This window comes from Cyrtonyx montezumae, unplaced genomic scaffold, assembly GCF_038088225.1.
Source record: "Cyrtonyx montezumae isolate F1298 unplaced genomic scaffold, pur_monq_1.0 scaffold_1, whole genome shotgun sequence".
NCBI lineage: Eukaryota > Metazoa > Chordata > Aves > Galliformes > Odontophoridae > Cyrtonyx > Cyrtonyx montezumae.
In genome coordinates, this window is record NW_027071825.1 from 9,251,151 (window position 1) to 9,277,238 (window position 26,088).

At 48.1% G+C, this 26,088-nt stretch overlaps 1 protein-coding gene across 2 annotated transcripts in view; it reads left to right on the forward strand.

Annotated features, from left to right (window-relative positions):
* The window catches only part of ERI3 (ERI1 exoribonuclease family member 3), a 95,242-nt gene that overhangs the window by 15,347 nt on the left and 53,807 nt on the right, over positions 1 to 26,088 (forward strand). For both annotated transcript variants that reach the window (XM_065740143.1, XM_065740147.1), the window contains exons 3-5: positions 4,882 to 4,998; positions 8,671 to 8,730; positions 10,505 to 10,596. In XM_065740143.1, the coding sequence (XP_065596215.1) occupies positions 4,882 to 4,998; positions 8,671 to 8,730; positions 10,505 to 10,596 (269 nt within the window). The remainder of the gene's footprint in view (positions 1 to 4,881; positions 4,999 to 8,670; positions 8,731 to 10,504; positions 10,597 to 26,088) is intronic.

Sequence of the window (26,088 nt, forward strand, 5' to 3'; positions counted from 1 at the left end):
TTGATAAGACTAATGAAGCACTAGGATGGAGTGCCTGGGGACTGCGAGTCTCTCTTATTGGAGTCTGTAAAAGCAGCCAAGACGAAGTCGGCAGTGATTTAGGGGCAGATGCTGATGGCTTCGGGCAGGTGCACGGACTGGATGTCTCTTAAAGCCCAAGCTCCTGGAGGCATGTGATTAGATGGAAATTTCAGTTCCTATTAAAGAAAGAGAAATGGTCCTTCACCCCTCACTGTTGTAAGGAAGCACCTGCAAACCTGAGCTGGGTTTGGTTGCAGCACAGAACCTGAAAGACAGCTTTCAAGCTGAGAAAATCCAGATTTTGGCATCAGGTTCCACTGCCTGAACATTGAGGGTAGAAGGTGGGGTTATCCTAAGAGCAGAGGGGAAGGAAGAAGCCTTGGATATATCCAATGATCAGGGAGCAGAAGCTGCCCTTGCATCTTCTCCTGGTGCTTCATGGTCTTTCCATGTTCCTACCTGTGCCCTCGTGTTTTGATTTTTGGTCAGCATCCTCGGGAAGTCAGTGCAGCCTCGGTCTAGCAGAAGTCCTGCCATCCCCCATCTCCTTTGTGGCACTTTTTGGGGCAGTTTAGTAAGAACTTAGAAGCGGGAAAGTGACCTCTGAGGTCATCACAGCAACTGCCTTTGCGATCCAGTGCAGGGCTGCTCACTTGGATTGAGCTTTAGTTAAAATAATAATTAGGGCACAGGATGGAAATGGGGGTGCAGACCTGCTAAGGGTAGTGCTGTCCTTATTCTGTCCCCTTTTTCATTTTAATTGCCTTGGGAAAAGAAAAGTAGAATCACAAGCCTTTAAAATCTCTGATTCTTCCTGCTCCTCGCTACTCCCCCCCCACACACACCCACCCGGATCTTGGAGGCATCAACTCTCATCTGTCAAAGTGTAAATCAGCAATTAAAACACAAACAGCGAAATGCCAAAGATGACCCGAAGCACAAAGCAACTGACAAACAAGTCCGGACAAATCGGCGGATAATTTATAAGCATTGCCCTAAAATCTAATTATTTGGCAATTCGAATTTGCAGCCGGCCAGGGCTGTGCAATAAATTTAACCCGCCATAAATTATTTAGGAGCAGCCCGTGGTGTAAATCAAAACCACGAGTGTTTGTTTAAGAAATAAGCTCCTTGTGCATAAAATGACTTTTTGTTTTTCAAGAGGGGGACAAGAAAAAATGGCTGAAGGAAACGAGCTGTACTGATCCTGCATCCCCTCCGTGGGACCCCCTCGTCTCTTCTGCCTGCACCTCTTTTGAGGTATAGTGATGTGTTTGGGAGGATGTTTTATGCTTTCCGCTACCGGAAAAAAATCATCTTCTCTCGAAGGCATCTGCTTGTTTTTATTGCATTTTGAATAGTCAGTTCTGATTTTTATGGGCATCTTTTATTCTCGTGTTTATTAAACTTCTTGAGATGGAGGTGGATGTAAGGGATAAATTATTCCCTGGTACTTTTAGGATGGAATTGTCCACATGATCTTCTTCAAATAAATAAACCAGTGTCCCAGAGAGTTCAGCAGGGCACTGGGTGCTCCTGGTCCTGCTGGATCAGAGCAGTGAGCAAAAAAGTTCTGCTGCAGAATGAATGCAACCTCGGTTGGCCTCGTTGCTACAGGAAGACACCGAGCAGTGTAGTGCAGAGCTCTAATTGTCAAGGACATTGAGAGAGCCGCATCCTTGCCTCTGTGTGTTGTGGAGTAGTAGGAATGGGAGCTGTATTTAAGGCTGTGGGGCGGGGAGAGGTTGGGTTTATGGCGCTGATTCCTCGTGGCTTCATGAATGTTTCAGGTCCCTTTGAAAGAGGGGAAGTCCATTGCCCTGTGGACGGGCCGGCCACATTGCTGGCACCCAGCACCTCTTCTCAGGGAACGCTTAAAGAAACAAGGCAAACCCCAGCGAGCTGTCACATAGATTCGTTTGAATTACCACGAAATCATAAAGGCAAGGTTGTTGTAAAGAGTGCGGGCTGGGTAATGGATCCGTGTAAGCCTGCGGCTCCGGAGGTTCTATTGTTGCAGAGTTTGGGGAGCAGCGGAGGGAGGGACAGGGTGCCCGTGTCTGTTTAAGCGCGTTAGTATTGATTCTGGAAGCGCTGTGTTCTAACAATATAAATGCAAATGCCCATAATTGGGAGCCGCGTGCAGAATTTCCCCGCACAAACCGCGTTCAACTTTTCACCGCGCGGAAAGGAAAATAAAAAGCTGCTTATTTATTGCCGGCGGTTTCAATTCCGGATTTCCTTTCAAGTTACTTCGTGGTGGTAAATAAAAGCCCTTAATTGAGGTGCTCGCAGAATGCAAACGGGGCATTTGTTCTGATGGGAGTCTCCCCCCCCCCCCCCCAGCGCTACTGCAGCACACTCTGGGTGCTGGTTGGGGGAGATGGCAATGTGTGAGGCACGTGGGATGGTCAGAGTGATAGGAAGGAAAGGGGGGACATCTTTGAGGCTCTGCCTTAGTTCCCTGTGCTGGTCCCTGCTCCTTTTCTCACCTGGTGAAAGCACTCAGTGTACGGATGGAGCTGGCTGGGCTGCTGGGAGATGTGTGTGTGTTAGGGCTCACCGTTTCATCGTAATTACTAATGAAATCCTAGATCTGTAATAACATTTTGGATATCTAAAACAAACCATATGCTTGTTAAAAATAAAAAAAAAAAGGGGGGGGGGAAGTGGCAACAGATCAACTTGAAGCCATAAATTCTTGGTAATAGAGGCCTCTTTTTTTTTCCCTTTCTGTTTATGTTTGATAGATATTTTTGTTTCTGCAGGAATGTCAACTCTTAATTTCATGATGTATCATGGGCTTAAGAAAATTGAATTTAATAAAGGCAAAAGATGAATGGCACCTTTAAAGGTCCCAACACTTGTCTTTATTAGCAGGACAAACTGCAGGGTCTCCGAACACTGCTTCTCTCCAAATGAAAGTTTAAATGAAAAGTACAGCAGTGTCACAGGTTAAATTTCATTGCAGGACTGGCTAACGTTGTTACTGAGGAGTGGGGCTGATTTCATGGGGCTGGGATCTGTTGCCTTAGATACCGACGGAGCAAACACTGCCAGAGCCTGGAAAAATCTCCACTATAGGAAGCGTGCAGATAAACAGCCTTTGGGGAACGCTCCTTTACCACTCGCTTAAAAACAGCCCGAATAAGCCCTGAAGAGCTGCTGCTCTTTCTCTTTTCCCAAGCTGAAGTTGCTCTGCGGGTCCCACCCTGACTGCCTGGCAGTGTGCTTCCCCAGGCCCGTGCTAATGCTGGATATTGTTACATTTTCCACGTTTCTAGTAGCATTTAATTTTTATTTCCTCAGCCTGTTTTAACCCAACCCTCCTGGCAGTGCTTCCTGCTGTCAGTGCTGGAAGGCAGTTCCTTTGTGCATCAGCATCCCACTGCTCCACAGCACCTGGGGACACTCTTTGGGTGCCCCATTCAGCCATATCCTCATCCAACCTCAGTTTCTCTTGCTCCATGGGTGATGCTACATGGCTGTGGCTGGTTTGGCTGCAGCCAGGCAGCACTCAACCCTTTACCCTCTGCATCCTCCTCCCTTTCCCTTCTCAGCAGTGGGATCTTTGGGTCCTCACAACCCTTCAAGGAGTAGCACAGTGCAGGGAGGGGTGCTCCCAAAGCTACTGTGCACGCACAGATGCCCATGCAAAACCATCTGACCACATGCTGACTCCCTCTGTGCACTCCAGCACCTCAAGCTCTTGATTCCGTTCATTTCTCCAACCTGCAGACACGTGCCCCCTAGAGCATGTCGTGCTTAGGGCCAGATATCTCTCCTCCCAGGGACACGCTGGGTGTTTTCTCTATTTAGATTATTTGCTGTTTCCACTCATCCACCCACTGCTGTGTCATGATGTCATCAGCTCATGCATATGACCTCACGTTAATTTCCCTCTGCAGGTCATAGGGGTTGCAGGCAGGGTCCAAACCAGTGTTAGTTCCTCTGCAGCGACTGCACTTCCACATGCTAATTTTACTCATAGGAGTTACATATATATATATATTTGTATTATTTCTTCGTTGTCTCTTCCAGATGTTTTCAGGCAGTTTTTTTTTGTTGTTGTTAAACTAATTCCATTCATGTTTTAAAAATTTATGAAAGCGCTAATAAAAATGTCAAAGTGGTAAAAATGTTAGCTTTTGCTCTGCTTTGATTAAATTTTGCAAACTGTTTTTGAATATTAAAAAGCAATATTTTTTTTTATTCTCTCTCCCCCTCTCCGTTTCTCCCCAGAAGTGATTTGAGAGGCTCGGCGCGTGGATATCACTCAGCAGGCTCATTTGCACTCCAGAACCTTGGTGCCATGCATCTCTATTAAATAACATAGACAAATTATTCTTTAAAGACACCAAACAAATTGTCGCTTCTCCTCTTGCATTAAACTGGAAGGAGGAGAGGGAGTGAAGGAGGAGGGCTGCTAACACAAAGGATTTTATCGCTTTTATTCGATGGTTGGCTTTTTTAATTTCGTGTGTATTTTTTAGTAATTGTGAAATCCATCGTAACAGGATTTGTTTAAACTTTTTATTAACAGGACCATGTAAATTTTTGATTGTTGATTATTCAAATAATTGAACATTCTGTTGAAGAATGTTTTTATTTCCCTATCAGCATTATGTTGGCTGCAAAGAAGAAAATGAAGCAGGGCACGCTGCTGTGCCGTGTTTTGTGGTGGTGGCTTAGGGGGACTCCAGTCCCTCTCCTCCCACTGCCATGTTCCTTGTGACTTTGATTTCACCTCTTCTGGGCTCCTGCACCCTAGCATCGAGCTTTGCGTTGGGCTTGGCTCTTTCTGAGGCTTCCATTTGTTTGGTTCACGTGATCAACTGCTCTTCTTCTCCCCCCATTCAGGAGATCATCGAATTCCCTATCCTGAAGCTGAATGGCAGGACGATGGAAATCGAATCCACCTTTCACATGTATGTTCAGCCTGTGGTGCATCCCCAGCTTACGCCCTTCTGTACAGAGGTAAAGTGCAAAGGTTCCCTGGTTCTGCGAGTCCCATGGGGAGCAGATTTCCATTGCACCAGGGTTGGGGCCCCCTGCTCACACTGTCCTGCCTCTTACTGAGGACAAAGGGATCTTCTTATGTCATTGTAGCAGCTTGTAGTGGTCTCTCTTAGGGTTCATGAGTTGTGATCATCCAGTTAAGATCTGCTAGCTGAGATCAGTTCTATTTACAGCTAATGAAATGTGTTCCTTGGGTGACCACAAAACGAAAGCATTGTTGTGTGTTGGGTGATATACAAAACACTGCAGCCTCCATGTAAGCTCCTTGGGACTGCTCAGTCTTTGATGGGGAAGGTCACAGAGAATCAACACAAAAGTTATTAAGTTCCTTTTGCTTTGGACTTTTTTTCCTGTTCCTTTACTGTTTTGAAGTTGTCCAAATCAGCAACTAAAGCACTGACTGTAGGCTTGGGGTATCTCGACTCCTTGTTCCATCCTGGTGTCATCCAGCACCACTGACACCATGGTGTGTTTCCTCCATTCTCTTTTGACACGCTCATTCTGTGTTTAGCAATTGGTTCCAAGTGGCTCCTGTGTGTTAAGTGGAGCCTTCTCTAGGACCAGTTAGCCCCTTCCGTATTTGCACATTGTTAAAACATACACACACATAGACATTTCTTTATTTCTTTCTCCTATGACTTAAAACTAGCCAAAGATATTTTATTTAAATTAAAAGAGAGGGGAAAAAAAGAAGCAACTAAGCACAAAGTTACTCCTGGGAGGGAGGCTTTCAGAAGGCGCTGTTTTCTCACATTTATAGCTACATTGGAAATGTTTTTGCAACTGTAACACTAGAAGGCTGGACAACTACTTGGGCTGCCCCTATGCACAAGAGACTTGCTGGACATATGCTGGTACAGATGTATGCTGTGATAGATCTCACAGCTTGCACCTAAGAGCAATGTTCCCTTCTAGAGTAAGGCCTGGAAGGTAAGTGCTGTGTGTCCTTGGATTTCTAGAGAAGTCATCTCACTTATTCACTCCTACTGACATTCCTTTTCCTAGCAATTCCTCTGTTGCATCCTTCTCCCCCTCCCTCCCACATTCATTTATCTCTTGCACTGCTTTTTGCAGGGGTCTTGTAGAGACCTGTGTGGTTTGGGAACTATAGGCAGCCCCAGGAGCAGCACCAGTTGTGCTGTGTATCCCACTCCAGCACAGCCCCTGCCTGCACAGCTCCAGAGCTTGCCATCAGCTTTCAGCTGGTTTCTGTTGTCTGAAAAATACCCATTTTGCTAAATGCCAGTAAAGGGCTTTGTCTAGGCACCTCTACTTACAAAGGGTGAGATTTATTGGCCTCTTTGTCTGCAAAGAAAGACCAGGCCTGATTATCAGATTGTACACCAGAGACAAGTGTTTAGGTAATCAGCAAACTGTCTTGGAGTAGAAATACGATGGTTTCCCAGATAAACTCTGGTGCAAAAGCAGCATTGTTGACGCTGCACTGGCTGCTCTGCTGCTGCTCTCCTTCTCCCTGTCCATCACTTTGCCAGGCAGCAGTCACACTGCCCGGTAAGGACTGTGTGTGAGAGGCTCAGCAGGGTCACCTGATGTTCTTCCTCTGGTCTTGAGCATCTCTCACACTCCTCTTCCTGAAGAAAACAGCACGAAAGGGCCCTCTGCGAGGACAGAGGGTTCACAGTCACCTTCAGGGCATCTCTCTGCTTAGGTTTTGGGGTGGCTGAGCTGTACCCATCCTTCAGGAGGTTCTTTCAGCCTCCTACACCAGTGCTGGGACTGCACCTTCCACACTGCCCTGTTCTGATGCCATATCTCTTGGCCTATTTCTGCAGGACAAAAGCTGCAAGGTTTGGTTCTGTTGTAGGGTGTACAGAACATTCATTCAGAGAAGGTGGGGAGAAAAATCTCGTGCCCTTTTGGAAGATACAGGTGGTTTGATGTCCAGGAAAGCTCATAACAGGAGCTGCAATGACAGGTTCCCTCTACACGTGAGGTGCTTCTTCAGGCTTTTTCATGGTACTTTGCTCTCTTTTTATGATTAATTTTTATTGATTTTTTTTTCCTGGAGGAACAGACAATAAAAATACAGAAAGATAAATGCCTTATCACTTGTTTACGTTCCCAAATACTGTGTGCTTCTTGGGATCACCAGTGAAACTTTACAGTGGTGCAATTTGATATTTTTATACTTTATCAAAACTGTGAGATCAGAAAATACTTCAGAAAGCCAGTGCACCTGGGTGGGTGCTACGGGTGATGTACGTAACTGAGAGCAGAAAGATTGCAAAGGGTGGGAGAGTAGAAAGGCTGGTCCTCTGTGAGCAGTCCCTCTGGCAAGGAGTTGTACCTATCCTTCAGGAGCTTCCTGCAGTCGGGCTGGAGCTGTCCTCCTGTGCCAGGTATATGTGTGAGGAGAGAGGCAGTGAGGAGGATGAGAAACCAGCCAGTGCACTTTAAAAGCTGCTTTGAAGAGCTGTATGCTAATCTCCTAAATCTATTTGCCTCTTAGAATATGGGAAGTCTGCAGGCAGCAGCTGTTATCCAATTAAAATACAGATTAATATGAAAACAGTTTCTGGAGTACGAGTGTCTGTGTCCCTCCACTTCCTTAAAATTCCACCTTATAATGACTTGATGAACTTGAGAAACCCACCTAGAGGAACTCTGCATTCTTAAAATTAGAATACTTTCCCTAAAAGGTATATATTACCATTCCATGGAAGTCACGATGAGAAAATAATCTCTCCACTTGCAGCTTATTCAGCGAGTCGGGTATTTGGTATTCATTAAATGCAATTACAGTTTAATTGGAGTTTAATCTTTTTTTTTCTTTTTTTCTTGTTCCCCTTCCTCCGAGTTCAGTGCTGTAAGCCAAGCAACCAATGGAACGGAGAGGTGAAGCAGCAGAGCTGCTTCCAGCTGCCATGTTGTAGCAGAGCCCTGTGGTTTGTGCTGTGCAGGAGGCCATGCTGGTCCCCTGGAAAGTGCCAGATGAAGGGAAATACTGGAGCGTGCACTTGTTATAATAATGATTTTTTTAATTACTTGGATGCATTGATGGCAAGCTACTGACCTCCAATATTCAATATGTTAAAAGACAGTTTTGTCAGGTGGAAGGCAGACAGAAAAATTATTTGCTTTCTGTGTGCCTCAGGCTATCACAGGCAGAGACCCGTGAGACTGCATCTCTCTGTGCCCGTGTCTACCCTTCAGCAGTCAAGCCATCCTGCTGCAATGGTTTGCTGCCCAGCACGGGAAATGAATGGATTCCTAGTGGTTCCCACTGAGTGATAGTGGGGTGTCATCCCAGTAGCAGGGACGTGCCCAGAGCCTGCAGAAGGACCCATCAGAACAGGAAGAACTGCTGAAGGGCAGCTCTGGGACACTGTGTCAGGCCGTGCGGTGGTTCTGCTGCCTCCCGAGTGCCTCCTGCCCCATTGGGAGTTCATTGTTCCATGGGGTAGGCAGGAGCCCCATACTTCTTTGTGTTTGCGATGGAGTTTTGAGGTGTGTTTGCCTGCGGCTTTGCTGTGGCTGATCCCTCAGCAGTGCCAGCGCAGGTCACAGGAGCATGTTTTGGTTGCAGGGAGATGGACAGCAGAGGAGACCTTTCTAATGATCTTTTGAGTGCTGCCCTGATGGCTGTTTTCTGTTTGTCTCTCATTTCAGCTGACTGGGATTATTCAAGGCATGGTGGATGGGCAGCCGAGCCTCCAGCAAGTGCTTGAGGTAAGCAGAGTAACCTTTATTTCCTGAACTCTGACCTCTGGTCCTGTCGTCTCTTCTTCATCTCGTTCCCTTCACCCTCCCCTCACTGAGAATCGAACCGCGTAATTTGACTATGATTACAGCTTCATTAGAATAACATTTGCTGTCACGTCGGTGACATGCTGCTGAGAGTATTGAACCATTGATCTGTCATTTCCAGCTGTTCATGTCAAGGGTACTGACAAGATATCCAGACTCTTGCCAGTAGATAGGAGAAGAGGCGATTCTTGCTTGAGCCAGATTTAAAGGACAGAGGCATTGCTTGAGACCACTGCTCTGGAAGCTCTGCCTTTTTTCCTTCCTCTCTCTCAGCACTTTATTAAATTAATTTTTTTCTACCTATTTAAATGCTAAATAATACATGTACCATCGAAGGAAAATGCTTCTAAAATCTTATCTGGAGGATTTGCAAATGCAGATATAGCCCTAATAATGCCATCTGCTTAATGTTGAATTCCTACAGCATTTAGAGCTTAATTAGCTTGGAAGTGTTTCTCCATCAATAGCTTTTGTTGGTAGTCAAATAATGAAGGAAACCTCCCCAAGCAGAGCTCACTTGGGCTGCAGGTTGCTGCTCAATGCATTGTCTCTGTCAGGATTTCTGCTGCTGTGTTACCTAATTGTTCCTAATCAGAATAATTGTAACAATTGCTTATCTGAAGAAATCAAATTAAAGGCTTTAAAATCCTCCATGGAGACAGCACTTCATGGGCGCTCACATCAGAGTTCAGCGGGGTTGCAGCAGGGGCTTTGCTACCAAATCCTAGAGGTGCAGGTCCTCGTGGGGGCAGGAGCGTTCTGCTTTGGGGTGGTGCTCCCAGGAGAGGTGTCTTAGCTGGAATGGTCTTAGCCTGGGTTAGTTCTTCTTGGTTACTCCCAAAGGTGGGTATGCATCCTCCGGATTATTGTGGCCTGTTTGTGAAGTGGATCCAGAACATCTGTCCCGGTGGGAAGTTTATTGGGAATACTGGGCTCACTTGAAACCCATGCTGAATGAATTGTATGGAGGGAGAGACCAAACCTGGGAGAGGAAGGGGAGACGCCTGCCTTTGGCTGTGACTGCTGCAGTGCTCAGGTGTTCCCAATCCATTGTCTCTCCCTCTTTCCCATATGCTTTATGTTAAGCAGAATGTGTGAGCAATGCTGTGGGTGAGGGACACTATCCCAGGATGCTTGTATTTCCCTGGATATTCAAGCAGTAAGTCAGAATCTCCTGTTCAAGTTTCTTTTGCTGCCTCGATCCCTTCAGCTTGCAGCCTGATGCCTGGAGGGCCTTGGTGGAGCTTCTTGCTTTGGCTTCTCGCGCCCTCCCCCAGGCCACACTGCAGTACTTCAAGAAATGAGTGCAGTTCTTCTTGGCTAGAGGGAACACAGGTTGAGATCCCTACAAGCCCATTTGGTACAGGGAGAGGAGAAGGGCAGGAATGCGAGGTAACAGCGCAGCTGCATTGTCCCGTTAAGGCTGCACAACTTCCATCCCTATGTGAGCAGAGCAGCTGCGGTGCCTGATAAGATCATCTCCGCTCTGGTTGCCTGATGTCTCCTATCAGAAATCTTCAAAGGTCCAAACGTGCTGTTGTTCAGCTGGCAAGCAAAAAGAGAAGAGAGAGAGGGAGAGGGGTGGATAAGATCACAATTTTCTTCTCTCTTGATTGCAAGCAGCTTATCTGAGTTTAACTGTTGTGGCTCGGCCTGTCTCTGCAAAACTCATCCCCTTTTCTTGTCTTCCTTTCAGAGGGTCGACGAGTGGATGGCAAAGGAAGGCCTCTTAGATCCCAGCGTCAAGTCGATTTTTGTGACCTGTGGAGACTGGGATTTGAAAGTGATGTGAGTATGGAAAGGGAGCGAGGTTTTTCTGGGCTTTATTGCTCCATGCTTGCCTGTATTGTAGATATCTTTGTCCTTACGAGCCTCCCGACTGTTCCCAGTCTTTATTTTTCAGGGAAATCGTTTGCTGTGCATAATCGGGAGTGGTGGGTTGTTTAAGAAGACAGGTAGGTGCTAGGTACAGTGCCAGATAGTTGCTCAGGGTAATCCCTATAGCAAATGAATCCTTTTGTAACCCTAAGATAGGTTTAAAACTGGAGCTTTGTGATGTTTCCTGTTTTTGCCAACATATTTTCCAAAGAGATTATTATCCTTGAGCACACGATGAAGCTCCACTCCTGAACACTCAAATCAAGCAGTAGTCCTTACCTGACTTTGGCATGCAAGGGCCTTTCTCCCTGTCATCTTGGCACATTAACTGGATGTGAATTAAAGTAGTCTTTGGAAAAAGAGTCCAAGCCAAGCCTTACATGCTTTATCGTTCTTTTGGATTGCTGAGGTCGTGTTCATGAGTGGGGTGACTAGTATCTAGAGAGTACCAGGTGGGGATCTGCACTGGGGTCTACAAGTACTGGTGTATGTGCGTGTTTTCTCATGAAAATAGCTAAACCATCAAACCAGAAATGTGATGTTAAGAGTGAAGCTGTGTCTAAGAATGAAGTTAATCTACTCTGTAAGATATTTGCAGTGTTATCGTATTGTGCTGAATTCACCTGGATTGCTGTAAACTTGCTTCAGCTTTTCATTTCCTCAGAGTGCTTGGGTAAAGGCTCCTGTTGTTATCACATCAGTAAAGCCTGGACTTGACACATAGGAAGCTAAGCTGACATCCACAACTCGTTAGTGATGTTACTTGGTGTTCACTGTGACGTTGGTTTCTAGAAGTTGGATGCCTAAATAAACTGCACACAGCCAGGGAGCAATCAGCACGGGTTCCTTCCCTGCAGAGTGGTCTTTGTAGAGTGGCAGCTCCTTGCTTCCTCGTGGTATGATTAGTGAGGCATGAGATACGAGGATCGAAGCGGCAGCACAAGCACTCATGGAGATGAGGAATTTGCCATGCTCTTTTGAGTCAAATTTTGCTGGGACTCTGCTAAGGGCGTGACCAGAACTTGTATATGAGTATATTGCCAGTTCTTCTGTTGCTGGTTTAATGTGTTTTTCTTTGTAAATCATACTTACACGTTTGTTAGAGACCAACACAAAGACAGTTGCAGGGATGTGCTAAACATCTATTTCCAATCTCTTTTCTTGTCACTTTCCTTCTCTGATGCTGTTTTGAGAGTCCAGTTTACTGCTTTTTGGTGATGGTTGTGAGGAACAGCTGTGGTTTGCCGTGTCTCAAAGCCTGTCTTTCCATCCCCTTCACACCAGGCTAACAAGGTTCCCCGAATAATGACATTGTAACTCAGTGTCTGCATGAAATAAGCAACCTTCTGCATTTTTCTCTTTCTTCAGAGGCCGATAGTGGGGAAACATAGTGAAGATAAGCCCTGTTTCTGGTGAGCCATGGGGGCTGTGGGGTGAGCTGGGCCAGCAGGACACGCAGCTCTGGAGCCCAGATACTTGATTCGCCATTTGCAGCGGTCTCTTGCATGGATTGTGCCTCACTAGTCAGCTGGAAAAGAACACTCCACTCCTGGCCACGAGGCTGCAGTGAGTGGTTCATTTCTCCCTCTTCCTTTTAAAAAAATGTTTTAAACCATTAACTTCAGAATTCAATCCTGAAGCATCTCCAGGGCAGAGCAGAAAATACATTTCGTGTTTCCAAGCACAGATACGGGGAGCCTGGCTGCAGCCGCTCAGCGAGTAGCGCTTCGCACTGCTCCGCCACCGATTGGGTGCAGCAGCGTGCAGCGTCACATCTGATTAGCTCCATGCCAGTGAATGAGGCTTGAGTGAGGACTCCCTGCCAGCTCTGACTTGTCTCATTTCCCATTACTTTTATCCGTCACCACAAATGCCGAGTCTCCCTCCTAAACTAATTAAGTTTGCGTGTGTTTAGACACATTGCCAAATAGGGTTTAGCAAAGCAGAACTGAGCATCTCTTTTTAAAGAGGGAAAGCACAAAGCTGAAACAAGGCTGCTTAGACAGGGAGATGCATCCTCAGAGAGGTGGAACATCTAGGAAATATTCCAGGGAATTACCTTGTGCTTCCCTAACAGACATGCAGTGTTGCTGGTGCCCGGTTCTACCAAGTGGAGTCCACGCGCTTGGCACTGAAGGTACTGGGACAGAGATGGGAGGTGGTGCTGCTTGTCCAAGTTTGGTGGAGTGTGTTCTTGGAAGCATCGCGTGGTGAAAATCCCACTGGATTCTAGAGGAGTTCTGGAGCAAGCTGTGTTCCTCTTACCGGTGTCTCATGTGGTTTGTAGTTCCTTGTCCTTAGCTTGGCTGTTGGTAGAAAACTGTGCAGCTTTGTTCCTGGCTTCTCCAGCAAAGACTTGGGCATTGCTTGGCTTCAGTCTACATGTGCTGTTCTACATGAGCTGGGGAATGTTGACTTCTGGACAGGTCTGTCTGCTGTGGTTGCTTCCAGCAGGTGCCAGTACACTGGGAAGCACACCGAGATGAGAAAATTGGATTTGGAGTGGTGGCTGGACCACAGAGGAGAACCTAGCAGCTCGTCACCGTCCGGTGGTGGATGTGGGGTCAGGGTGTGTGAGTAGCCCTGTCAAAACCAAGAGTTGGAACGTGTGTAGTGCTCAGATGAGAGAAAAGTGCAAGAGGAGCAGTGTTTGCAAGGGTGCAGAGCTCTGATGAGGGTGTCTAGCAGCATTCAGGATGGATGCTCAGCTGCTGAGGGACCCATGAAGCCTCTGCTTATCTTAGGAGTCTTCAGATAATGAGGTGCTGTGTGGCTGCACACTTGATTTTTCTTGAATGTCCAAGCTTTCGTGGTAGGTCACAGAGCTGTTTCTGCCTGATTTCCCTCTGAGCACCAGTCACAAGGAGCCAGGAAAAGGACATGCACCGGGGTAGGGTTTATGGAGGCACCAGGTCAGGTCCTGTACTCTGCTGCTTGTAGCTTTGTCATGGTCATGGAGCAGAACGCAGAGGAAAGTCACTGCTGGAAGATTTGGCTGCTGCTGCTGGAGAGGCGGCTCCAAAAAGGAGTGCTGCTGGCTGCTGGCTTTCAGCTCTGAGCCAGGCTGGAGTCGGGGAGACAGCAGCTATCCTGCCGCCCCTCCCCTTTCTTCTTGTTAAGATGCAATTTCTTTAATGAGGAAAACCTCTTGAGTAGGAACATCACCTTTCTGAAGGCATGTCCTGACAAGGCAGTTCAAGCCGACAGAGTCGCATCTCAGCTTCAGCAAATATCAGTCACTCATTACAGAGACTTCTCCCCTCCACCCCCCAGCAGCACCCCTCATTCCCAGACAAGGGAATGAATCACACACCTGCTCTTGAATACATCATGACAGTCATGGTTCTAATGAGAGAAGGCCATTCATTCTGGGTAGAAAGTTCCCTGTGCCGACACAGAAATGTTATTAATTAAAGAGAGCTACCTGAAGCAAAAGATGAAAGGAGCACCAGACCTGCCAAGCTAAAATATGAGTGGGGATACAGCCTCGTTAGGCACACGGTCCTCGGGCACAGCAGGAGGATTCCTTCAGCCTGTTGCAAGGAGCTCTCCTCCAAGTTGAAAAGCTCCGGGGCCAGATTCAGACTCAGCTTTAGTGCCGGGACCTCATCCTGCTCCCAGGTGGAACTGTGGCTGGTGGTTAAACAAATCACATTGATGTGGCATTGAGTGGTGAGGGTAACGTACCCCTGAAGGGCTGAGCCGCTGACTGCAGGAGATGATTTTAGTGGAAGCAGAGGGTACTCGGAGTCTGCCGAGGTTGAGCCCTTGCATTGTAAGCTCTTTTAGTGTGGTTTCTCTCTTCTGAAATGTCAGATTGCCTCCCTCCATGTGTGGAACCATTTTGCCTGCTCTGTAAGCACAATGTGAATTAATCTTGGCAACCAGAGGGATGTTTTCACTGAGTGTTCCTGCAGCAGAGCTGAGACATTGCATGGTTAGATGACAGGCCTGTGGTCACGCGTGCATCATGCATGCAGGCACAGGCAGGGAAAGGAGCTGAAGCTGCATCTGCTGAACCTCAGAACTGCACCTAAATGTCAGAAGCACAAGTCAGTCCTTCTCCTTCCATGTTTGCATCATTCTGCAAATGCATCAGAAGAGTAAAAACATGCGTAGGCTCTGTGTACCTCCAGTGTGAGAGTGCTTGTACTGCACTTACTGTGGCTGATCACAATGTGCTAATATATGTCTTTACAGGAAACTACTGCTCAGAAGTTTTTTATTTTCTTAAAGAAGTGTTAACATGCTAGTGCTCTCTAATGCAGTGATATAACATTGTGAAGTATCTTGAAATGTTTATAGCCCTTGGTGCTCTTCCTAGGTTGCACATTAGTAAATTCTGAGCAATGAATTATACCTCTGCTTAATTCACTGTTACTCTTTTAGTCCCTGTGCAAGAGACACTGGCTGGGAGGAGACTTGCCTTCTGAGACCAGCTCAGGGCGTGTCAGTAGGTTGGTCTTTGTGGCCTTCTGTTGTGGTGGTTTGGTTTGGGATGAGCATTAGGTCATGAAGATGAAGAATTGATGGAGATGGTGCCCCTTGTGCGTGCTGTTCTTTATCACAGGAACAGGAGGGGGTCAGCAGTTTCTGCCTGGGGCAGAAGTTGCAGGCAGCCCCTGAGTTGGAAGCATGGGGCAGCTTGGGTAGCCGTGGGGAGAGGCAAGAGAAGGTGTAGGGTGGGCTGGTTAGGTGGCGGTGTCACAGGAGGTAGGTTCAGAGAGTGGCTTTGAAGGTAGCAGGGAAAGAGCTGGTAACAGAAATATAGTAAACTGCCTTTGGAAATAAGACAATAATTCCAACTAAAATCTTTGGATTAGCTTTTTTATTGCTTTAATGCACATTGTTTTGCTGACCAAGCCTGTGGTATATCCTTTCACATGGTTACATTGGCTCAAGAAGAGGGTGGTGAACTGCAGAGCAGGGATGGGACTGAATATCCAGGGTCAGGAACCTTTTGAGTCAGCTCCGCTGATGGAGTTGTTCATGTAATTACATCCTAAAGTGCATTGCCGAAGCTAAGCAAGGGATCCTTATGAGCATGCTCTTCTCTAGCACTTACAGGGAGTAGCACTGACCCCATTCACTTCTGTGACCCTGCAGGCCAGCTTTTTGTTTTTAAAGGAAATGATATCAGTGATGCGAAATAAATCTTCAGTTTTTAAGGTTTTCCCCTTAAAAATAAGACTGTACAATGCTTATTTAAAATTAGTTTTGCGCCCCTGATTTTTGTTATCCTTCTGCAGCAGTTCCCCACCTGTCTCCTGTTCCTGCCTTCGTTTGAAATGTGTTGGTTGCACGAGGCTTCTTGCAAGCATCACTGAGATGTGCAACTGCGGGAATGCCTTTGTGTTAAGTTTTGGACGTGAAATCTTCGTATAGGGATCGACATACAGTGGACTGTCGCTTTCAAGCCTGCTACTTGCCTGGTGCATCGTAGCAGAGACGTTTGTTGTAGTCAGGGCTGTAGTTGCCAAAGGTTTATTGAGCTGTGATGCCTGATGCTTGCTGTGGAGCATGGGTTCTGCTGCTCGGGAATCAACGCCAAAGAAGTTGATGGAGAAACTTGAAATAAATTTATGGTGTAGGGGAAAATGAGACGGGCATTTCATGAAATAGTTCATTTCCAGCAATGAAACCCTTGAGGTGGGGTAACAAATGAAGGTGGATTTTCCATACTCGAATAAAGTAATGCAAGCTGTTTTCGGACAATTACACTGGACTGAATGCAAGCCATTGGTCCCAGTATCATCTTACCATACAGTAGGGAAAAATAATTCCTTCTGCAATAGAAATCTCTAAGGTGAATTCTTTGTCCAAGTGTTACAGTGAATTTAGACAAAACAGCTTCAAAACCAATGCATGTGTAAAGGGTATTTGGTAAAAATCACCCCAGCCTTCTCTACATGTGTGCGAGTTCTCTGATAGCAACTCAGCATCATACTTACCCCGTGCCCTGAGGGATCAGAAAGCTGTCTGACTAGAGGACTGTAAAGGAGAAACCACTGGAGGACTCTTTATCATCTGAGTTCGGGTGTGTGCGGCGGGAGGAGTAGCTTCATCAGGTGTGACTTTTCCTTATTACTTCAAAAAGCTTAATTTTTCTAGCACTAGACAGCTGTAGTGTTTCATGCTGGGACTGAAATGTCAGCTGTCTCCCTTTGGATATCAGCTCTTCTGAGCTCTCAGCTGAAGCAAGGTGGTTGTGTGTTGGCATCACTGCTGCCTTCCCAGTGGCTTTGCTGGGAGTAGCATGCTTGTGGCTGTTCAGGTTGGAGAGCTCTTCTTGAAAAATACTGCTAGCCTGGGAACAGCCTCTTTGTTCTAGTCAAGCTTGGTATAACTCGATGGCTTTCTTGAAAGCATTTTAATTGTTTGCATGCTTGTTTCCTGTTGGGAGCCATTTTCCTGGATGGGGTCAGTCCCTTTCCTCCTGGAGCTCCTGGCTGGCACAGACCTACTGGGCCATCTTGAGGTCATCCCTGGTATTTTCCCTCCAGCATACTCTCGTGTGCATTGTCCAGCTGCTCCCCGTAGCCTGAGGAATGGATGTCTGGGTGTGTGTGGGACACCAGAGCTGCAGATAACGTTTTGAGCTGTCCGTTCCTGGTTGGAGCCACCTTTACCTATGTGTTTGGCATCCTGAAGAGCGTGTCTAGTGCTCAGCTCTGGACCAGGTGTTGATGTGAGGCAAATGGAGGTGGCACACAGAAGAGCAAGATGGGAGACATGGGGGAAGAGGAGCGAGGATGCAGTGCAGTGTGCCAGCAGGGTGCTCATGCTGCCCAAACTATTGTCCTGCCTGGGACCCTTGGCTTTCGTTGCCTCCTTTTGAGGGCTTCTTCCTTCCATCTGCTCAGGACCTGCATTCCAAGTCACCCTTTGTCTCCTTCTGTAGGCGCCTTTGGTAATCCCTGCTTTCCCTGCTCAGTTCTTTCACCACATTGGGCTGCTCTCAGATGCCTGTGTCCACCTGGGCTGTGCTCAGCTCCATCCTTAGTGCCAAGCCACGTGCTGTGCAGCCAGGCAAAGTAGGAGGCTGCAACCTCTCTCCTCCAGCTCACCGTGCTCCCCAAGCTGAGGAGAACGGTTACATTTTATGGGCCATTTAGCTTCCCAATGGTGATCCTAATTCTTCACAGCATGCGTGTGCCATTTCTGGTTATTAAAAGGACCCCTGAAAAGGAGCTGCCCTCTGAGTCAGTGCTCTTCTGTGCAGTTAATTGCAGGAGGGTTTTGCTTAGAAAGTGAGGCTTAATATTTCCATAGCCTGGGTTCTGCCAGCCACGGGGAATGACCTCAATGTACTGTCAGGGAAGAGTGCCTGTCTCGTGCAATTCAGACTTGGGATTGCACCGAAGGAAGCCCACTTGCTTTCTGCATAGAAACACAGGGTGCTTTAGGGGCTGGCAGGCCAGGTGTCTGAGCCTTTCATCCTTTCATCTCTCTGTCTTTATACTGTGTGACACTTCGGGTGCTGAAATAGCTTCCATTCCTCGGGGCCCGAGCGGGCTCTGCAGTTACGGGAAAGGAGTGATTACCTCTGAGTGACACGTTAGCCAAAGGATGGATGGCTGCGGTTGTGTGGCAGGTGGGAGATGGATGGGTGGAGGGTGGGTTAAGGGGAGGTTCTTGTCAAGTCCCTGTGGTGTCTGTGAGAAAACAGAGCTGGCAAGCCATCAGGTTGGATGCTTCAGGTGTGAGGAAGCTGCCAAGATCCCTGGCACTGGGAAATGCCAAGTGGAGTGTTCCTGGCACATGGAGCGCCGCAGTGTGACGGAATGAATGATGCTGGTGTGGAGGGGTTAACACATGCGAAGGTGGTTGGTGGAGGTAAGATTTGCCAGCAGGGTAACTCAGCCCAATGGCAAGACTGCGTGAAAGAATTCAGAGTTTGCAAGAAGAATGCTGGAAGTTGTCAGTTGCCTAAGTTTTCTGCGTTTGCTGCAGGAAGTTGGTGGCTTAAGTAGCTCTAAGCACCAGGGTCTTGCACCAGTTATATAGGTAAGGTGAAATTAGGAGGAGGCTCAGTAATTAATTCCTCTTGCTGTGACCTGGATGGGAGATGATTCTCACTTGCCACTTTTCCTCAGAAGTTCCTTCAGAAGCTGGTAGGGACTCTGGTTATGAAACCCAGGAAGCAAAGAGGATCCCTGGGTGCCTGACACTTCCTTTTCTCTGCTGGTTTTTTCTCGCAGGCAGCCTCAGGCTGCCTGTCTCTTTGTTAAGAGAGTGACAGCAATGTGACACCGTGAAAATAATTACTAACAAATCACGGTGGTGACTGCAAACAGCTCGCTGCCTTCAGAGGCATGTCAGGGAGCATTAGAGCAGGGCCGTGGGAGCTGTGGAGCGGCTAGGGGCTCTGTCTATGCTCAAGGCTGAGGGGAGCTTTGGAGACCTTTGGCGCCCACCACCCTCACATCATTCCCTTCTCGTTGGCTTCTTCTTTCTTTCCTCCCTTCCCTGCCTTTGCCATCAATAATTAAGCCCATTAATTGCACAGTGAGCTCAGGAAAGCTGAGAATGGTGAGGCTAGGCTTCTGCCTGCCCTGCATTCAGCAGTCAACCATAGAGCAGGAGAAGCACTTCTGGAGGAGTGTTGGGGACAGAAGCCTGTCCAGGCTGTGCTCCCCATCTTGTAGCCCTTGTTACTGCCCTGGGCAGGGATGTGTGTTAGCTGCATGCTCTTAGAATTTCGTGTGCTGCTGGTGCACGTTTGGAGAATTGCTTCTGTTCTTGTCCTCAGCAATTGCTGATCTCAGTGATTCAGTGATCCTGAAAGCTGGTGTGCATTTGTGCAGAGCATCACAGCAGATGTGCAGCTGATGGACATCTCCAGCAAAAGAACACACACAGGAAGGAGAGGACCTTTTAGGATGCTATAGGGATAGTGCCAGTGAGCAGGGGTGTAGCTGTGGGTGAATGTGTGTAAGTGCCCCACACACACACTTCAGCAGCTGTGGCTGTGCTGCAGTAAGAATCAAAGAATATCCTGAGTTAGAAGGGGCCCATAAGGATCACAGAATGGCTTAGGTTAGAAGGGTCTCTCGAAGATCACATAGTTGTAACCTCCCTGCTGTGGGCTGGCTGCCACCCATCAGCTCAGGCTTCCCAGGGCCCCATTCAGCCTGGCCTTGAACACCTCCAGAAGGCATCTATACCTTCTCTGGGCAGCCTCTGACCCAGGTGAGGAGCAGGAGATGGGGATGAGACTGCAAACGCAGGCTCCTTCTCTCTGAGCAGCCCTCTTCCCCATTCCCCTGGTTACTCAAGTGATTTCCCCGACTGTCACATCTGTAAATAATGTTGCTGGCACATCTAGTGAGATGCGGAGTGGTGATGGAGGGGGGAGGGCTGACGCTGGCTCGTAACAGCCCCTTTCCCTGATTCATGCAATATTTATGCAGGGGCTGGGAGTTGGCGGCACTGACCTCTGGGTCGGGCTGTTAAACAGCTCCCGCAGCCCCTGCATCCTAATTGCTGCACTTGTCCTTTGCTCTGGAGGATTCAGTGCTCCTTCTCTCTGCCGAAGCAAATACTAATGGCAGTTCGTGCTTGGAGGTGGGGAGCGGGCTCTCTCCCTGCAAGAAAAAGCCAAAGTTGATTCCCCTTTGTGTAGAGCTGATCTGTCACAACACAGAAGCCTGTGCTCAGCCTGTTTCTCAGGGTACTGGGCAGCCTGTGCTCCCAGCCTGTGCTGAAAGCACATGGAGCTGTCATGCATGTAATGCTCGGTTGTATATCAGCAGAGGGGATGGGGCTAACCCCATCCCACTGTCTCCTTTCCCTTAGTGGGGAGAGGAAGAGGAGGCAATCACAGAAGTCGTTTATGTGTCTGTGGATCCAGTGACCCATGTGGCCACCCACGTTCTTATCCTGCCTTCCTGAGCTGGCAGCTCTCCTTCGTGACTGGAAAAATGCTTTTCAGACTGGAGACTAATGGCCTTTAAGTGACATGATTGTATTATGTTAAGCGTCTATAGGCTTTACCATTAGGCACTAAACAGTTTATGACTCATAGCAGAGAAGCCCTGGTCCTGAAGAGTGTACGAGCTAAATGGTGAGGACAGGCAAGAGATGGGAGGGATGAGGCTTCCTGCTGCCTGTCGGGAAGGGAGCTGGGACAGGATGTGTGCTCTGTCCTTGGGCAGCACCTTGCTGCGGGTCTTGCATACTCCAGTTTTCTGGGGAGCTACTCCAGTGGGAAACCGTGCAGCCTGGGGAGAAGTGCCTTTAATTTTAGTTCAATTTTTTTGTGCCTGTTTTGTTTTTGAGGGAGCTTGGACACGAGGTATTGTGCATACACCTGTTGTATCAGGTGTCCTGCCTTATTCGGGGAGTAGGGATGATGCTCTGTAGCAGGAATCTGAATGCTGCCTCTTCAGCCAGCTCGCATGCAGAGGACCGGGTGGTTACAAGATGAGGCTCTGTATGGAACACTTCCTAAGAGGCTGTAGAGATGGAAGAAGGACACGCTCTGTGTTTCTAGTTGGGCTACACTGCAGCATGAGTCACAGAATCATTTAAATAGAGATTTCTATTCCAGCCTGCTGCTCTAAGAAGCACTAACTTCAACTTCAGATAGTTCACTTGGGGTCTTTTCCGAGTGTGTTTGCAGGGAGGAGGTTCCCCACCTCTGTCCCAGTGCTTTATTTCCTGTACAGTGAAGATGGGAAACTCCCTATCTGCAGCTTGTGGTCATGGTCGGTGACTTACATCAAGAACATGCCTGTGCCAGAGGTGCGCAGTATGCTAAGACTGTACACTGCTCTTGATAAGGTACTCTGTGATGCTATAGGCAGCCAAACTGTCACAGCAAGCTTGCATGTAAAAATCTGTTTTGAAGTTTTTTTTATATAGTGTCAGATTCTCAGGGTTGAGGAGGTGACCCTCAGCCTTGGAGACTTTCCAATTTCTCTTTCCTTGGGAGCAGCTCGGTGCTCTTCTGCTGTCAATGGCAAGTCCCCCCAGCCCTCCTCCCTGCTGGAAGGCAGCATTTGCCTTGACCCTGAATGCTGCTCTGCTGATCTGGAGGACTTGGAGGTTCTGCCTGCTGCACCCCTAACCTTAGCTGAACTGTGGAACTAGCAAGTCCTGCTTTCCTGCATGGTAATTAGGTGGTTATTTAAAATGAAAAGGCTGTATTCTGAACTAACTCTCATGGCTGCGTATTCCCACTGGCTGCTTGCTAACAGCAATAGAATTACTCCAGATTTACTCCCACATGTATAGCAGAAGAATCAGGCCCAGTAAATAGAGCTATGAATCTTTTTAAGAGAAGCTGTTAAGCAGTAGCACATAGATTTATTGTAGCATCATGTGTGTGCAATTGTTGATGAACATCTTCTGTTGGAGGCTGAATACCTACTGTGTTACAGCCTTGCTTTTAATGTTGAGATAGCATCTCTGCCAGCTTCGAGCTGATGCACAGACAGAAACCCATAAAGGGGCCAGATTTCGTGTGGTGCTAAATGCCTTCATGTTTCATTAAGGTTGATGGCAGTGGAAGGCACGCCGTGCTTTGCAGGGCGAGCAAGTGATGGTGAGCTTTTGGAGCTTTCTAGGTGGAAATGTGCGTGGGACAGAGGGAAAGCAGTGCTGGCCAGAAAAAGGCAGGAAGCTCTGAGAGTGCCAGGTATTAGCCTCGCTGATTAGCCTGGGTTTTTTGGCCTCATTACCCTAATCCAATTAAAGATTGATGGAAAAAGCTAACACGCTCTCCAGTGAAGGGGTTTGTGTAGAGCCTGCTTCCCTCGCTGGGCACTTGCAGTGGCCTCTGTTATCTTTGTGCATCAGCACACCTCCCCGGGCCCCGTGGAGCCTCCACACGCCTCGGTGTGTGCTCTTCTCCTGCATTGTGGCTCTCTTATTACTAATGGAGCATGGATGCATTTTAGCTGCTGGTCAGCCCTCATTAATATCCAGAGATGACAGGTTGACATTTGTAAAGAAGACTTGCATTGACCTTCATGTTGTGCATCGGTGCGGTTGCCATGTGGTGCCCTGTGCTGGATACTGCTGCTGCCTCAGGAATGCATTTGTGCTAGCAGAGGGGCAGGCTGCTCAGTCACCCTTTGCTGCTGCCAGTTGTGCATGCAGAGTGCCTGGGTGCCTCTGCACCCCTCTGCCTATCCCTGGGACCGCTCCCCATATCCCCAAACCCAGTGAGTAGCACTGTGCAGCGAGGGGGTTGCAGTTATGGCTTCTGTGGAGGTTGTTACTGTTTCCCCACAGTGGAACTGTGCCCTTTGGGTCCTGGGAGTTTTTCCTGGCTCCCACCTGGGTGTGTAGCAGGAGGAACTGTGCCAGCTGAGTACCTGCACACTGTCAGCTGCCTGTTCCCCACCACCCCCAAACCACCCATCCCAGTATGAGGGCTGCAGCCAGCTCAGCTCTGACGTTTATTAACAGAGGGGCTTTGAAACAAGGCAGGCTGCTCCGGCAAAGGCTCCTAGCTGCTGCTCCGTCTCCTCTTGCCAGCCCATCTGAAGCAATGGCTGCTGGTGTTGAAATTCATTAGTGCTCCCTGACAGGCGATGGAGGCTCGCTCTGTCTGTTCCCACTTCCCTGCTCTCATGTCCCTGCTTCACGCACGCTGATATTTAAAGCTGATATGCGGCTCGTAGGCTTGTTGCACTGTGACAAGTTTGGGGGTGGCTGAGAGAACTGAGAGGGTGGAAGGAAGGCAGAGAAAGATGAGAGGGGAGGAGCAGGCACCTGTCTCAGGGTTTCTGTGAGAGCCTGGGGTTTTTCAGACCCTCTCCAGATGTATTGTCTTGGCACAACTGCTGCTTGTGGTTTGAAGTACGGTGATGGAGGCACGGGGAAGGCAGTCACCAGGAGGGGGGCTCTCCCAGCCCCTTGTCCAAGCCTTGCACTTGGAAGGTGTCCTCTTTCCTTGTGTGACAGCTCGCTGCTGCTCTGTGCTGCCACATCCCAGCATCTCCATTGAGGCTTCCCATGCTCCTTCAGCAGAGGATTTCCATGGCGGGAGCGTGGCTGCCCTCACCTTGGCAGCACAGTGCAGTGGGGTTGGCCGAGCCACAATTAAAATGTTCTGCATCTCTTCTAATTCAAGGTCTCCAGTGCAAGGATTTATATATTTTTTGAAAGCTGCAACAGGGTCTATAAATATCAAGATTTAATGTCCCTTTATCTTTCCCAAAGAGAGACTTATTCTTTAAACTGGCTCAATATCAATATACCCAGTGTGTAGAAAGTGGCCCAATTTCTTTGTCTCCTGACATCTTGAACCCAGAAGCAGATGGACGTTAACCAGCTCTGATGAGTTGGGAGAATCAAGCATTAATTTTTTATACACAAGGACCACCTGAGTGACGGAAATCAATTATGGCCAGCCCTCCCCTTCCATATTAATGTGGTAGCACTGAGCAGAGGCAGAGGAACCTGTTGAAATGAGAAACCCCTATTTCTTAGGTTGACCCCCTAGATAATTAGGGTTAAATTGATATGCTATCGCACCGGTGACACATTTTGTCTGCCTCTGTTTGTACAAGAGGATACAATAGTGGAGGAAGGACCAATTTGTGCCCTGTTCTAGCTAACCAGACCGAGATAAAAGGTGTCACTAGTACGATAACGTTCTTGCTTCACGCTCCTTTATTGTTGCTCAATTTGCCTTTTTTTTTTTAATCCCATTCTCTCTTTCTTTCAATACCCTTGGTCATATTTTAACTCCATGCCATCGCATAATGATGCCCTGCTAAATGTGTGTGGAGATAGGCAACTCTGGCTGACAGCCTTCCCCGATAACCGAATTCCAGCCCATCCATCACTAGGCTGCTCTCCTTAACTTAAGGGAAGTGATAAGTAAAGCACAGCCGTTTATCACCACCGAGCTGTGCGCTTCTTACTGGCTTCAGTGGGAGGAATGAAGCTGGGTGACCTCGTTTCCCATTTACATCCCACGTGTCTCCAGCCCCCGTTTACTCTGCAGCCTGGAGAGGACCAGGGCTGGCTGAAAAATAGACGCTGGGGTGAGGGAGCTCTGAAAATGGAAGGGCAGGCTTAAGCAGAGCTGCATGGGAGGCTGGAGAATCCCACAGCCATTTTCAGGTTTCTTGCTGTAAAGTACCTGAAGCACAGTTATTGGCTGGTGAGGTGGTTTGGAGAGGAGGCAGCGAGTCTTCATTCAGAAGCTGGAAGCATGGTGGGACCCTTGTTGTTCATCTGCTGCCCAGGGAAGTGGAGGAGCCTCCATCTCTGGAGGTATTTCAGGAATGTGTGGATGTGATGCAGAGGAGTACAGTTTAGTGATGGGACTTGGCAGGTTGGGTTGTCGTTTGCACCTGATGGTCTTGAAGGTCTTCTCCAGCTTTGATGATTCTGTATGCTGAGCTGTTTTACTCGAGCACAGCTGTTCCACTGATCAAGGCTGAATTTTGCCAAGTGAGGAGCCATATTGAGCATAAGGCCTGTCTGCCAAGTGTTAGAATCATCTGAGTTGGAAGGGACCTTTAACGGCCATCTAGTCCAACTTCCCTGCAATTGAACAGGGTCACCTACAGCTAGATCAGATTGCTCAGAGCCTAATCCAGTGTGGTCCAAATGAGCTGCTCAAGGCAACAGTGATCCTAATAAACAGAGATACTTTCTTAAAGGCCTTGGCAGTTTTGTTCCTCAGGAGAGCCACAGGTGTGCTGTACCCATTCCGACCTGGAGAAGATGATGGAGAAACTGCTGCCTGGTCCCTAGGCTGGAGAGCATGGACCCACTGCAGGTGACAACTGTGGAGCTAGGAGTGTTTTCCTGGACCCGGCCTTCTGTGCATTGAGACCTCCCCAATTCCCCATGCCTGTGCTGAGAGCTCTGCAGCCCAGAGATACACCAGAACACAGGGCTGTCCTTTGGTAAGGACAAGGTGTTCAGGGGATGTCTCCCTGACCCGACCTGAATCTCCAGCTCAGGAATTAGACACCCTGCCCAGGTTATGCTGTGAGTATGGAGCTGCCAGTGCTTTAAAAACTTGGTGAAGTCTCTCTGGTGCTAATGTGAGACAAGGGGAGCAGAAGAACAGGGGGAGGGGGAATGTCCTTAGGTCACACAGCTCCACAGCCAGTTTCTGGGTTGTTACTTGTTTGCAAAAATGGGTCATTTATTTAGTTGACATATTTATTTGGAACATTTGTTTTCTCCAATTAAAGCCCCACTGTCCAGCGCCCAGGGCTTACTGCCATCAGTCTTGGGGTGGGAGAAGAACCAAGCTGTCCTGTTTTCTGTCCCTTTTGGTCCCACAGGGATGGGAATGCTTTGATGTCATTCACTGCACTGGGTGGTTAGCTGTCAGTTTATGTGGCTAACAAGAACAGTGCTGTACTGGTTTGTTCTGGGCCCTGTCCAAACATCAGGTGAGACAAGAATTATTCCTCTAGCTGG